Below are 15,675 nucleotides of genomic sequence, written 5' to 3'. Positions count from 1 at the left end.
AAGGGAAGACCTAGCCTATGTAGAGAGTAAAGGAACTGTTTCTTTAAGTTGCTGTATCTCTTAGTAGCCAAGGTTGGTACTCAGGGGTATTGGGTACTCGCAGTGAGTGCACAGAATGATTCTAAGTTGCTTTATATCTAGCCTAGTGGGCGTTCAAATAATATACTATTTGCCAGTTGGATTTGGTATGCCTTCATAAACCCAGCCAGCATCTCCATCTCTCTTTGCAATGGGACCTGCCCAATCGCCTAGAATAGGCTTGGGAAACCCGACTCCGTCTCCCAACCTGACAGGTGACTTGAAAAGCTTAGGCAGTCAAAATAACAAAAGATTACTGTGAGTGTCCCAAAAATATTTTTAATTCCATTGCCTCTTTTTGTTGTTGTTGTTGCTGTAATCCTCAAATCTTTTGTGTTGACCTGATTTCTTGCCAAGGTCACTCATTGGCCTCTGGTCACCACTTAGCTATGGTGACCAGCTAGAGGTCCAACTGGAAATTGCATGGAACAAGGTCAAAAGGCAGTAGCTCCAGTCTAAGAGCACCAAGAGTCTCAGTGCCCTTCGCTCAGCGATGCGGTTGGTCATGGCTCTCACCCGTCTGGGCTCTGGACTAGATGTGCAGACATGTGGAACCTGCCCAGCCTCCCCTATTATAAGGTGCCTGCCTCCCACACCTTGTCATCCCGTGTAGGGGGGTTACTGTTCCTTGTCCTAGTCGTGGTTCACCCAGGCCACTCCTCTCTTGTCACCTGTGTTACTTATCGATTGCTGTGTAACACATGACTATAAACCCGAAGTGGCATAAGACCACAAGCGTTTATGATTGCACACAGATTCCAAGGGTCAGGGGTCTGGGAACAGATTAGCTGGGTGGTTTGGGCTCTGGGTCTCCCGCAGGGCTCCAGTTCAGCTGTCAGCGAGGGCTGCTATGAGGTCTTCTGAGACTTGCCAGTGCCTGGACCTTGCTTCCTTGCCCAGGTGGGTAACAGTTGGCAGGTTTCACTGTGTGGCCCTCTCTGAGCCACTCAGCCTAACCTTGGAAGTGATACATTGTCACCTCTATTGTGGTCTATGGTCACGTGACTGGCCCTGGTGCAGTGGGGGAGGGGCGGTGCAAGGGTGTGAATACCATGGGACTGGGACCATTTAGGGAACATCCTGGACGCTGGCTACCGTGTCACCTAAGCCCCAAGGTGACCAGTTGCTTTAAAGCATGTCGTTCTCCTAGAGCTTCCCCCTGGGTGTCTCAGGCTGGTTCCTAAGCCTCCTGGGTATGTATGCTGTGCTCTCCTATGAAGAGGTATTGAAACAAGTTGTCGTTGTGCCATTTTTTATTCCATAAAGGTGCCAGGCACGGTGCCAGGTGCCATCGTCCATCACTGGGAGAACAGATAGGATCTGCTTGGCTTTCCTGGAAAAGTGAAATCTGGGAAACTTCAAACTTGGGTGAAAAATGAATGTAAAGCCTCCAGGAAACCATATGGCTAATAATAGCGAACATGGACTGAGCATTTGCTTTGGGTCAGGCATTGCACCCACACATTATAAATATTGTGGCTTCTAGTCTCCATCAATGTCCTTGTTATGTCTGTTGCATAGACAGAGAAACTGAGACTGGGAGACCAGCCCCAGGGACTGGCCCACGGGTCAGCAGCCAGGCTGCAGCCCAGCCTAGCCCTGGGCTGCCTGAGTGAAGGGCCTGAAGGAGCCTCCAGCCAGGCATCCGATGGGTCTGTTCTGACTCAGGCCCATGAAGGGAAGGAGGCTGCAGTTGTCTTCTGGGGCTGCTGGAACAAGCTGGGTGCTTACAACAGCAGAAATCCATTCTCCCCAGCTCTGGAGACCGGTAGTCCGAAGTCAGGGTGCGACAGGGCCTCGCTCTCTCTCTGAGGTTCTCGGGGAGGAGCCTTCCTGGCTCTTCCCAGCTGCTGCAGATTGCTGGCAGTCCTGGTGTCCCCGGCTTGTGGCTGCATCCCTCCATCTCTGCCTGCAGCATCACATAGTGTTCTCCCCATGCGTCCATGTCTTCAAATCACCTTCACTCTGTGCGTCTGTGTGTCCAAACCTCCCTCCTTTTACAAGGACATCAGTCACAGATTACAGCCCGCTCTAATCCACTACGAATGCATCTTAACTTGGTTGTGTCTGCAAAGACCCTATTTGCAAATTAGGCACGTTTGGTGGTTGCTGCGTGCACATGAACGTGGGTCAGGGCCCTACTCAACCCAGTAAAAATACCCTCAGAACTGTGAGCAGCCATCAAAGAAATAATCTGCATGAAGGTGTTGGTGGGGACAGGGTCTCCCTGGTCCCCTAGGGTCAGAGGAGGGGAGAGGGAAGGAAAAGAACCCTAATGAAAGAAGAAGACATTTCGAAAACATTTCTTTTCCTGGCTTACTTGGAAAGTTGTGCTTTGTTTTTTGTTTTTTCTTTTGTCCATTGGGTTTTGTGGGGGATTTGGGTTTGTTTGTTGTTGTTGTTGTTGTTTTTTGCTATTTAGTATTATTATACAAACCAACCTATATCCTAACTGTTTTAATTAGCACCCCCATTTTACAGAGAAAAAGGAAATGAAATTTTGTGGCAGACTTTGGATCGCAGGACCTCTCTTGCATGTTTGCCTGCACTGGCCACTACTAGAGGAGAAGACACAAAGCAGGCGACACAGAGGAGCACAGAGAGAGATAAAAGCCACTTTGCACATGGGCAAGCCCAAGTTAAATTCACCCTGTGGTAACAGGACTTGCGATAGTGGGTTTCACCCCTTTCTTCTTTCAGCCAGCACCTGGTGGTAGTTTCTAGGAGGGAAGACATAATCCTAAGACATTTTCTCTTTAGGAACCCAGCAGGGCTCCAACCCCCTTGAGACTGTTTAAGAGAATTCTGGGGCGGTGTCTCTTTTCGTCCACAGCCGTTTCTTGTCATGGCAGCATCCATACGTTGACTGCCGAGAACAGAAGAATGAATTTGTCTTAATGCGGCTCTCAATCTGCAAGGATGTGCCCCGGTTGTAATATTTCAGGACGTGGTGAACACACTGCACTTGCTGCGTTCAGGCTTTTCCCCAGAATCCAAAGGGTATTGCTAAGATTCAGAAATGCCTTCCCTCAATTCTGCTTTTCCAGACCGGAGTTGGGTCCTTCAGGAGGCAGCATCCTCCTTCCCACCCCATCCGCTGAATCAATATTTGCTCTTCTCAGAGTGTGTGCTAGCTCTATCATCAGTCAACCCATGACCTCCTCTGCTTAGTCAGCTAGAAATTCTGGGTGCATCCCCAGGCTCAGCCCAGGTCCAAGCAGAGACCCTACACTGAGCTTGTGCCCTTGCTTTTAGCATTCTAGGTGCTGGTTCCTCACTCTGCAGTGAGAGACCCCACCAGGACCCACCGTGTCAGCATCTCAGCTGGCAAATTCTCCATGAGTCGCCGTAAAATTTACTGTTCACAAGGTGCTCATATTCCTTTTCAAAGAGACAGGCCAGGATAACTATCTCCACGTCACCATTGGAAGCTGAAGCTGATGTCTCAGACCTTCTTCTTGAAAGAAAAATCCACACTCTTCTTCTCAACTGCCTTCCTTCCCAGTCACTTCTAAACCTGCTGCATCCTGGCTTCTGTCCCCACCGCGCCATCGGTGACCATCTCCAACGTCACCTAAGACTTCTTAGTTGCTAACTCCAGTGGGGATTTTTTTTAAGCCTCATCTTATTTGTTTAAGGTCAAAAACTACCTAGTGGTATAAGCCCAAGATCATTCAAATAAGACCACTTGTGTGAAATACAGCTCTCTTCATGTTCACTTCAGTGCTTTACTGGAGACCGTGTGAGAACTCTGAATGATGTTTTTTTTTTCTTTGTTTTTGTTTTTTTGTTTGTTTGTTGTTTTTTTTACAGAGACAGAGAGTCAGAGAGAGGGATAGACAGGGACAGACAGACAGGAACAGAGAGATGAGAAGCATCAATCATTAGTTTTTCATTGCACATTGTGACATCTTAGTTGTTCATTGATTGCTTTCTCATATGTGCCTTGACCGTGGGCCTTCAGCAGACCGAGTAACCCCTTGCTGGAGCCAGCGATCTTGGGTCCAAGCTGGTGAGTTTTTGTTCAAACTAGATGAGCCCGCGCTCAAGCTGGTGACCTCAGGGTCTCAAACCTGGATCCTCGGCATCCCAGTCCGACTCTCTATCCACTGCGCCACCGCCTGGTCAGGCTGAACGATGTTTTAAAAAATTAAATTAAAACCACAATCTATCCACCTGGCAGCTATGCAAATATTGTTGCATATAAGCCTGCAGTTATTGAATAATAATAATGACTAGATCATTGTACACAAATTGTGCCCAGCACTGCTCTAAGTCTACTCTATGTTTTACTTCATTTAAACCTACTTTTAATGCTACAATGTATATACGATTCCTATCCCAATTTTGCAGCTGGGGGAAACTGAGACACAGAAACCTTACAAACTTGCTTAAGGTCACCACACTAGTGAGGATTTGAATATGGTTCTGACGTCCAAGCTCCGGAGCACTACACAAAGTGAGAAAAGGCAGCCAAGAGCAAAGCGTTTTGAAAGGCAATGTCGATGAAGTAACGTGCGGCTCAAGTACTTGACGGTAGTTTATTTTCCTGAGTGGGGTCAACTGTCACCTTGGTGCTATAATTTTGTTTAGCAATCCTCCCTTAATAAATCGTGCAGGGGTGAACTTCAACTCACAGCCCAGCCTAAACAGAATTATAACGACAACATCTTGTACTGAGATCCAGAGTTGAAGTCAATGAAACTTAGTTACATAACAGGTAGGGGAGCTAACGGGTTGCAGAGGTATGCGACAGGAATGAATGGAAATTCTCTACGGTGATATTCATAGTAGCAAAGAACAACTTAATGTGGGTCGGGTGTCTATATGTGCCAGGCATGTGTCGCACGAAATCCTATGTGTGACCACTTTTCATTCAAGATTGAGTGCTTGTTACCTGATAGAAACGGATTGAGCACCCTAGTCACCATCCTACTTCTTAAAGCTAAAGCTGAGCAAGACCCGGTCCTGCCCTTGGGGAGCTCACCTTCTAATGGGGGAGCCAGAGAGAGGGTGGTAACCAGGTGCCGTGGGACCAGGAACACGGGATGCATAAGCTCTTGGTTGAATGAAGGGAGGAGGGCACCCGGCAGAGGGAAGGAAACTGATGATAAACAGGTGATGTGTGGAAAGAACTGAGCACCCAAGAGCAGAGATCCAGGTAAGACCTGCCAAGAGACGAACATGCCAAGGTGGACGGGACCAGGCCAGAGAGGGCGTCGTGTGCCAGGCCAGGGAGACGGTCTCTAGGCGGGCAGGCCATGGGAGGGTTCTATGCAGCAGAGGGGCAAGATCCTGGGATGTTATTCTAGCTGGAGGGTCGCAGGACAGATTCGAGGAGCATGTCTAAGACAGGAGCAGGAAAACCGTTTGGGAGACTTGCTGGCCAAGGATGCTGTTGAAATCCTGAGCTGTAGTGGAGGAGAGCAGGCAGAGTGACAGGAATAATTCAAGGACTTCTTAGGACACAGCCTGCCAAGTCCATGGGTCGGTTGATTGTTGAGGGTGAGGGAAAGCTGAGAACCACTGTTGGGGGTGGGGGGGGGTGATGTGCCACATGCTGAGGGGAGGGACTGTCAGTCCTCTCATCAATAAGAATAGTAGGAATAGAGGGACAGCCACCCAGTATAAGAAGTGTACCTGTCCTGAACTGTCAAGGCTTAGCTGACGTCCACAATGCCACGTTTCTCCTGAGACTTCCCCAATTACCTCTCTCGATCATCCCTGATGCCGTGAGATGATGCTACTGATTTTGGTCACCCTCTTTGCACAGACAGAGTTCAGACCCGTAAAAGTATAACCGACGGCTTTATGATGCTTACAGCCGGAGGTCCCTGGATGCCTATTGATCTGTGTAGGTAGGAAAGAGGCACTGGAGATATTCTCAACATTTCAAAGAGCCTAATGTAAATTGGGCATTTATTGACAATAAGATTGTGCAGGTTAACTAAAATGTCAAGTTTCTTTGCTTTGGAGTGGAATTATAACCTGGTATACTGGGTGCTGGGTTATCCCATTGATCAGCTGTTCTCATTGGCAGAGCTTCCTTCGGCTTGTCTTTGAGTAATTAAAATGGGGAAATAAATCAATCAGTGCTTAAATATACATTGTTGTTTGGACAACAGAACATGGGAACCTATGAGGAAATGATGCAAACAGTGGGCGGTGGTGAAGAGTTTAGGTAGCATTGCTTTAAACTGGGGGGGGGGGGTGTTCAACAGAACAATGGAGGAGAAAGTGCTCGTCCTTTGTAGCTTCTCCGCTTGGGTTGGATGTGTCCTGTCCCCCCACACTGTGGTCAGGACACCCAGCTCAGACCCTGAGTGCTCTGTGCATTCCTATATATCACACCTTCCAAATGACTGTGTCCTGCACTCTGTCCCATCCCCTCCTGTTGCATCAGAGCCATGCTCCTCATTTCCTAATGTGACAATCGCTTTGTTTGAATTCACGGGAATGTCATCCACTGCACATCAAGGAGGTGGAGCCAGCACCCAGCCTAGAAAACCTTCCGCACTCAGTGAGCATGTGAATGAAGAAGTTATTTACTTCTCCAGTGAGCCACATGCAAGGTGTTCTTCCAGGCACTGTGAGCATGGTGCCACTAGTGACTAGTGTGCAAGTCAGAGGGAGAGTGATTCTTCCCCATACTTCTGTGCACTTACACACAAAAAACAGTAATCATTGGGAAGCGGAGCTGCTATCTCAGTTACCTGAGGCATGATGGTCATCGTTAACATTTATTGAGCAGCTACTATGTGCAAGGTACTCACTCACTGACTTAAGATTCAGTCCCCACCTTCAGGAGCTTATAATCAGGCTAGGAAGAGAGGGCACACACACAGAAACAATAAAATAATCTGGTACATGCCAAGGTAGCAATAGAGTCAGAAGGAGCTACTGGAGTTCAAAGGGAGCAGCATCATCGAGGGCCGGCCTGATTTAGACCTTCAGGAAGAGCAACGTGCAGACAAGGTTTGGAAAGATGGGTAGGATTGAGACCAGCCGAGAGGGAAAGGCACCAGGCAGCAGGGACTAGGTGTGTGTGGTGTACAGAGAAGGGGCGTGTTGTGTGCAGGTAAGAGGGGAAGGAGGGAGGGTTTTAGGCACCTTTCAGCTCCCGTAGGGGAGGCAGCTGCTGGTTTGGGTGCATAGTGTGGGCCATTCCCAGGGTGTCTGGGCGTAGTGCTTGGAAAATGGGATTTTGGTGCAGCCACTATCTGTGGAGGTTGACCTTGCTTTCAGACCATTTCCGACACCATTTTCCCAGTTGCCTTTAAGAAAACAAAAAAAGTCCACCTTCTTTCTGGGACCATGTTCAGAAATTGCTGTTTATAGAGGCGGAACCAAGAAGCACACCTTTGCAGGGACATATGCAGATTGAGGACGGAGCAGGACCAGGCTCTGAGAGGAGGCCAAGCACAATGGAGGCCAGGGCTCTGAGGATCTCCCCACTCAGCTGGCACTCTTTCCCCGTCCCGTCCCCTGGAAGTTGTACAACATCACATATATATTTCTGGCAACTCAGGAACAAGGCAGCTCTTAATAATTTAAGTTCCAATCCAAACGGTGTGAGACCTTGTTCCCCTGTCCCTTCTCTCCCCAAAGTCTCATCCTTGTGTTCAGATGCACCTTCAGTGTTGTAGCCAGAAACAGCTCCCTGTATTGCTGCTGAGGCTCTCGAGAACAGAACACCCACCCTCAACGGCAAATGACAGCCTGTTGGGTTGGTTCTTACGGTCAGTCATAGGAGGGGTGGGGTGGAGGGAAGGCTTCAACCAACAGCTCTCTTTCTGGAAGAGTCACTGTCCTCCCAGGGAAAGTGGCAGCAAACATTTACTCTGGAGGCTCAGTAAGGCACCAACAGGAATCTGATGATTTGCTTGGTTTATAGAATGAATGAGGTGGTTCTCCCGTCTCTGCTACCAGAAGCCTGAACTCCTTACCAGCTTAGAGAAAGTATGATCATAAGTATGAAGACTATTGCTACTGTTTCCTTTCAAACAAATAAACAAACCAACAAAACTAAGAAAAGCTCATACGCCCAATAAGTGTGCCCTCCGACATCATTCCCAGGCTTCCAGAGCCTCTGAGTCAACAACAATGTCTTCTTGTTTTATGAGCACATTCTGTCTAGGGTTAGAAATCATACCCTGGTCTAATCTCCTGTTTGCCCACATCGGGGCTGTTTTGTTTTGTTTTGTTTTTAAAAATCAATTCATTCTCAACAATGGTGATAATTCGTTGCCTTAGAGGGCTGTCAAAAGACAGCATCTGGACACCAAGGATCATTCCCAAAGAAAAGGGCTAAGAATGCATTTTCCACGCGTGACATCTCTGCAGTTGAGGGTTAGCCTATCAGGACAGCACCTCTGCAGGTCATATAACTCATTTGGCTGTGTAAGTTCCGGCGTGTGTACTAAAATAATCAGTCACATTACTTTATAGTCACACCTCGTACTCTCATTCTGAAAAATCAATAAAGTGAGGAGAAGGCTAGGGATATTGTGTATAACTATGTAAAGGAGAGGAAACAAAAAAATAATAATAATATTCTGTGAAAAGGGTCCTTGAGGAAGCACCAACCTAGTTTTCATAAGCAGGCTCAATTTTATCTCCAAGCTCATCAGCAAGTTATTAAACCGAAGTACCCATCATATCCTAGGTGAAAAGTGCAAAAAATAAAAAAGGGAAGTAGCCTCCCTCCTTCGCCGGAGGCTCGGTGGCGCTGGGAATTACCCGCAGCCTCTAACGTGCATTTCTAAACCATGTTCGTTACTCTCCATGTGTTGTCCCACCGCCTGTTGCGGAACCCTGATGTTGCCCTCACCTGTGATACGTCACCTGAAACTGTCTCCCTCTCCTCTCTCCCAGATCAACTCTCCCCTGCATTTTCAGACCCAGCCCAAGACCCTTCTGCTTTCCAAAGTCACCTCTGACTGCCAGGCGAGACACAAAAGCCAAGGGACTGGGACAGAGAGGCGAGAAGCCAGAGTCATGCACGAATCTACAAGGGGGCCCCTTAGAAAGCGCTCTGTGGGCATGTTTCCAGGCTCTGGGGACACTCTCGGTGCCACGGGAAATGCCGCTGAGGATGAGTGGGGTGTGCAGGCGGAAGCAGGAGCAGTCGCTCGTGAATCATGTGTGTTTCACCTGACCTGCGTTCACCAGCAGCACTTGAGTTCAGCACAGACCCACTCATGTGAGAGCATCAACAGATGCAATAATCCTGCAGCCTAGATCTAGATTCTAGAAGGTGCTGGGTGGTCATTGATGCCAGCTGCCCATCCCGCGCAAGGAAGCGCTTTGGCAGGCATTCCTGATGGACGCTGAGGGGCACTCACAACCTCCTGTGGCCATTGCCGAACAGCTGTGGTTAGTCATTTATTTTGAAGTTGAACTGGAGCCAGCCCCGCAACATTGGCCTTGCTTTGGCCTCTAGACTCTGTACCTTCTACATCCTGAGAAACATCATCAACATCATCAACCTGGAGCCTGAGAGCCCACAAAGGGACACTGTCCGTGCTTTATTCCTGCTCAGCCACCCCTCCATCCCCAGCAGGCTGTGCAGCTGCCTCCCTGCTGGCATGTCCAACCGCCGTTTCCAAGGGACTGTCCCCGACGGTCCCGCTTGCCCTTCTCACCATGGCCCTATGTGACATTACTTAATTCAATAAGTGTCAGAAACACTGAGTTAAAATAAAGTTAAACAGATTTCTTTACTTATAGAACCTTTTAGGGCCTTTGGCTGTGAATCTCCAAGAAAGGCCTTATACTCAATTACACTTAACTTCCCAAACAATTTTAGGAACAAAACTTGGGAAATGGTGTCTAACCTGAGCTTCAGTCTGCAAATCCCCATGACTGTGGCGGGATGGCCCCTCCCTCTACCTCCAGTGACACCAGGGACACTCGGTGACTGCCTTGCTCTGACAGGTTCAAGGTTTCTCAGCTGGGCTCCCATGTTCTATCCTGATGTTTGTTTTGTTTTGATGTATAATAGGCAAATAAAATGTGTGTGTGTGTATATATTTCTTTTTTTTTTTTTTAATTTTTCTGAAGCCGGAAACGGGGAGAGACAGTCAGACAGACTCCCGCATGCGCCCGACCAGGATCCACCCGGCACGCCCACCAGGGGCGACACTCTGCCCACCAGGAGGCGATGCTCTGCCCCTCCGGGGCATCGCTCTGCTGCGACCAGAGCCACTCTAGGGCCTGGGGCAGAGGCCAAGGAGCCATCCCCAGTGCTCGGGCCATCTCCGCTCCAATGGAGCCTTGGCTGCGGGAAGGGAAGAGAGAGACAGAGAGGAAGGGGGGGTGGAGAAGCAGATGGGCGCTTCTCCTATGTGCCCTGGCCGGGAATCGAACCCGGGTCCCCCGCATGCCAGGCCGATGCTCTACAGCTGAGCCAACCGGCCAGGGCCTATATATTGTATTTCTTTATTTAAGGTGTACAACTTGGTGTTTTCATATGCACATACCTTGTGTAATGATTATCACAATCAAGCTAATTTGCCTATCCATCACTTCACATAGTCCTCGTTTGTCTTTGTTTCTGTGTGTGTGAGGTAAGAACACTTAGGGTTTACAGACCTTTGCAAACTGCAAGTATAATTCCTTTAATTCCTTATTATTTACTATTGTTACCGTGCTATACATTAGATCTCTAGGTTGTGTGTTCTGTCCCTGGCCAGGACACATATAAGAATCAACCAATGAAGGCATAAGCAAGTGGAACCACAAATTGAAATCTGTCTGTCCCTTCCATTCTCTCTCAAAAAATCAGTAATCTTTTAAAAAATTAAATAAATAAATGTTTTTAAAGAACGAAAATCACTATTACTATTTAGTATCTTTCCTTACACTTTTTCTTAAAGAATAAAGAAACCTTTATTACAGTAACCCAGCTGCCGGTCCTTAGGTGTGCTTGAGAGTTTAAGTGCCCTAGAAGTTAAGGTTGACTTTAGCAATATTCAACTCATACAACTTATTTCTTATACATCACATCTCTTCCAGGAGTAAGAATTTCAAACAGAAATTTTAAAATGTTTTGTCACTTGGTGTTAATCACCTTTGCTGAGCTCGGTGTATGTCTAACTGATACATTCTACCACCGGGCTCCGTCTCCCACCCCCTGGAACCGCCCTGATGTCCTCATACCCCCAATCCCACTGCTCAGTCTCCTACCTGCCAAGTTGAGTGATCGTCTTTGAAAAAATCATGTCAAGTGCAGTTTGGGGAAAACTGTCAAAATCTGCTATGCCTAGTTTACAATGCATTCTTTCTAAACGAAATGAATGATTTTGTCTTCCTTTTCCTGAATCCACACATGCACTTAACGACTAAGAAGTGTTTGCTGATTAAGCACATGTCCCCGTCTCTGCTCTGCAAGGTGAGTGAGGCTGCAAAGGACAGTCCACCTGCAACAATTAGGAAACTGGTCACCAAGTAGGTACAAAACGGCAATACGATAATAGGCTTTCAGGAAAGGGGCTGGTTTCACGTGGTCAGAAGACTTGTACAGAGCTGTGAAGGCTAAGGGAAGAATGGGCAAGACAAATACCAGCAGAGTTTAGATGCTGGAATTAGTCCTCAGCCAACATTTATTAGGTGCCAAGTGCAAGCCAGGCATCGTGAGAGAAAGAGAGGGGGCAAGAGGAGGGGGCAAGGTAAAAGCAGCACTGAGGTGGGGCTTGCCTTGGGCACCCACAGAAAAAGCTTCTTAGGAGATGCCCCTGAGCTTAGCATTGAAGAAAAGAGAGGAGGATGGACATTTCAAGCATGCGCCTGCAGCAATGTGAGCCTTCAGAGAACTTCGAACAGCACAGGATGTGGGGGAAAGGGAGGGGACAGGAGGCCACCAAAGGATGCAGAAGCCAAACCCCAAGTCCTTGAACCAAAAGCTAGAAGGACACCTGTGCCATGGACAGAGGTCTCCAGAATTGTAACAAGCTATGAGACCTCACCCCTACCCTGAAGGAAGTCACTGGTGGGTTCAGGAGGCAAGGAACAATCCTGGTGTTCCCCATAATGTTACCTTCTCAGAGTTTTAGGCTCCCCATTGCGGTCTTACCTGGTCCCACAGCAGGTGTGACTCTGAGAGGAGAGACTAAGGGGTTACATGTATAGGACATGCCACCCTCCACCATTTCTCCCCCCGGGGCATGAAGGCTGTGCCTCTCCACTTCCTGCTTTCGCTGAACACCCTTGTCTCTCCTGCATGTATGTTCTTTAAAAAATGAGGCAGGAGGGAGTCCCCATTTCGTTCAAGCTGATGTCTGTCACTTGGTGGCTACTTAGTCTTGCCTGGAAGAAGAGGGATGGCAGCCCAAGGACAGTTTCCTTGAGCTGAATCAAGGGATAGACCCAAGGGCACCCAAGCCACAGCCCTGGCCACTTCCTCCCGCTGCTCTTCTCCCTTCTGGAACATTCTCTCCAGACATCGAGCTCCCCCCAGAACCTCCATGTCCCCCCACCTGCCATGGGCATCTGATTCAGACTTCCTGTTTCCTGACCTTGTCCCAGGGCCTCCCTCTGTGCCTGTCACACATTAACAGATCAATAAATATTTTTTGTGATAACAGTTGGAAGTCAGCCTTCACTTCCTATTCACTACTTCTGGTTTGTGCTTTTATCTAATCTCTGTCGGTGATCTAGGTTATTAATGTGGCCCCGGGAATACATTACAAATGCATAGCTGCCTTGCTGACCGGTGCGGGGTTATTATTGTTCATGACTCTCTGATCTGCGCTGATTATAAATGCCCAATTATGACAGCTTATCAGTCAGGACACATGCCCCTTTCCATGACCAGAGTAACGCTAATATATGCTATTCATTCATTCATCTATCGAACATTGATCAAGCCCATACTATATGTCAGGCACTAAGCTGCGTGTATAAGACTACAGAAATGGAAAAAGACACAATAGAGACAAATGCCAGCATGTAGAAAAGTGTATAATATCAACATCGATGCTGTGAGACCAATCAGGAGGACTCAGGTGGGATGTGCTTTGAGAACCACAGTCAGAGCCTGGCTATTGATGGGACATTAATATTAATAAGAAGTTAAAAATACACCTAACGTACCAAAGACTTATTTACCTCTGCATTCAGGTTGCACAGATGATAGTTGAGTGGCTGACACCTACTAAGTAAACACCTTACTGGGTGTCAGGCACTGGGCTGTGTGCGTCACTGAGCGTAAGACATTAAGATGGATTGATGGGCTGGGTTGGGATGGGAGGAAAGGGCTACCATTTACATATGGCTGGTCTCAAGGCAAGAGAAGCTATATTGCAATAGAAAAGTCCAAAAAAACTATTAAACCAGTTAAAAACCACCAGAGCTGCCTTTCAGAGCTAATTTCCAAGAAGTAACTTCATCATCACAGAACATCAGACGGGGAATTCCATTTGCAGACTATACACATACCAGACAGAATAACACCTCACGTTTGCATTAGGCTTGATGTTTTTTGAAGGGCTCTCCCAGTTATTAATCCACAGGAGGCTTTATTACCACCGGAAACCTACATTGAAATTCTGTTCCAACTCAAGTTCCCCGTGATTGCTCCCACTTTCCCCTCCAGCACCAGAGCCACCTATATCCAGGTGCTGCCGGTGGGAGTCACTAGGGTAAGTTTCCCTGAGAAGGTGAGTATGCATAAAGGTTGCCTGCTGTGGAGCCTTCCATTGAGCCAGACTTCGAAAAACCTGTTGAATTAACATTATGACAGGGAGCTCCTCCCAGTCCAAGTCTGACTCTGTGGGCATTGCATGTGCTATGTTCATAGGGGTCCGTTCCCTTTGATCAAATACAAGAAAACAAGAAAGTCCCACCCCTTTGCCCTTAAACCTCCAGAAATGTCCTTAAACTGTGACATCCCACAACGTAGACCCCGATCCTTCCTGTTTTTAACATAACACAAACTAGAAGCTGATTCTGGTTAAATCCAACTCGGGCAGAGGGTCTTAGAAACGCAAGGTGAGATGACTGGACTGGACGGGACGGCGTGCGGCCAACTACTTCTGCCCAAAGCTTCCGACAACATGTTTCTCCCTCTCTCTCTCAAACTTAATTATGAATGGCGTCCTCAGTCACTGAATCCCCAGCCTTTCCTGACACCTCAGCCTCATGCATTTTAGCAAAAGATTAACCTGGCTGTTTGCTTTTCATGCTGAAGCTGTGTTAATACTCAACTCCCTCTAGATTAGAAAAGAAGGAAAACACACTCCCACAGACCCACTCCACTCCTCAACCACCACCCCCTCGGCACCCCGGCTCCAGCAAAACTCCGGGCGGGCGGCTCTTTCTGACAATGCCACGGGCATTGGGTCTTGCTGGCTGCACTTACCATTTCAGGAAGGCCAAGAGGACCACCAACAGGGCCACCATCAGTGTGAGGCCGTTCGCTTCCAGCTTGAGAAAGCCCAAGACTTCCATGGTCCCTCCGAGACCCCCCGAGGGGGTGTCCTCCAGAAGAAAGAGGTTGACCGGTGACCGATGACCGCCCTGCCTGTAACAGGAACCGCGACCTGCAGGTGGAAAAGGGAAGAGGCAGCCGGGAAAACGTCACATCATGTGGGTTTCCAAAATGTGCTCTTTCTCAGAGTGTGTCCTTACAAAGAGGAAGGAAGAGGAGGGAAAAACAAAGGGTTTCTGTGTAAGGCAATGAATCAGCAACTCTATTTTCTTGATGACTGTGCTGTCAATAAACATTTATGTTAACTTCCCTGGGAAGCGGCAGCAGGATGGGCCCCATGTTGGCTGAAGAACAGAATGGCTCAACCCTGGGTTTCTACTTGGATAAGTGGTCCTTAAAGGAAGACTCCTCTCAAAAAATAAAATTAACTTATAATTAAATGAAGGTATGGGTAAAGAGAACCTTTATATTCCAGACGTGAATAATGCTGACCACCCCAAGTCCATCCATCCTGCAAGTTTATTGGTTCCCAGGGTCTAATGACCTCTCTGGGGCTGGCTGTAGGAACAGCTCAAATATCTTGCCTTGTCCTGAGTTTGGAGGATTTCTTAAATGTCTAAAAACATATCCATAGACTTATGTATGGATCCTTTGTTCTAGCTCTGAGCTTATCTGACAAAAGGAGACTGAGTCCTATTTTACTTATTAGTCATCATAAGACACCTTTAGTAATGGGGCAGGTGTCCCCAAGTACAGTGGGCCGGCCAGCTGAGGGAAGCAGCCAGACAGCGCAGAGCCCTGGTTGAGAGGCCTGGGCTTCATTTGATGTGCCACTTAGTATTTATGTTTGTTACAATCATTTGGCCACATGTAAAGAATTCATTGGAAGGGAAGGAGAGAAAAAGCAGGGAGGGTGCTTAGAGACTGTCGCATCTGTCCTGAGATGCGGCCACTCAGACTGCAGCAGGGGTGGGGGGTGAGCGGAAGTGGATGGGCCTGGAATGTATTTGGGGGTAGACGCTGCGGAGTTTCCTGGTGGGGGGATGGAAAGGGGAAGGGGGGAGCATGTCTGACTCCCAGGTTTCTGACTTGATCTATGGGTATACTGGGTGCCATTTACTGAGATGGGGAAGATGGGGGTCTCATTGGGGAAAAGTCAAGACATTCAG

The 15,675-nt window shown here is 48.0% G+C and overlaps 1 protein-coding gene across 3 annotated transcripts in view; it reads right to left on the bottom strand.

Annotated features, from left to right (window-relative positions):
* The window catches only part of TBXAS1 (thromboxane A synthase 1), a 139,565-nt gene extending 124,656 nt beyond the window's left edge, over positions 1-14,909 (bottom strand). For all 3 annotated transcript variants that reach the window (XM_066255277.1, XM_066255278.1, XM_066255279.1), the window contains exon 1: positions 14,438-14,909. In XM_066255277.1, coding sequence (XP_066111374.1) covers positions 14,438-14,526 — 89 coding nt within the window. In that variant the 5' untranslated portion in view covers positions 14,527-14,909. The remainder of the gene's footprint in view (positions 1-14,437) is intronic.
* Positions 14,910-15,675: the final 766 nt, after the last annotated feature.

Source organism: Saccopteryx bilineata, chromosome 2 (genome assembly GCF_036850765.1).
Source record: "Saccopteryx bilineata isolate mSacBil1 chromosome 2, mSacBil1_pri_phased_curated, whole genome shotgun sequence".
Classification (NCBI taxonomy): Eukaryota; Metazoa; Chordata; class Mammalia; order Chiroptera; family Emballonuridae; genus Saccopteryx; species Saccopteryx bilineata.
This window is presented reverse-complemented; position numbering and strand designations above follow the sequence as displayed.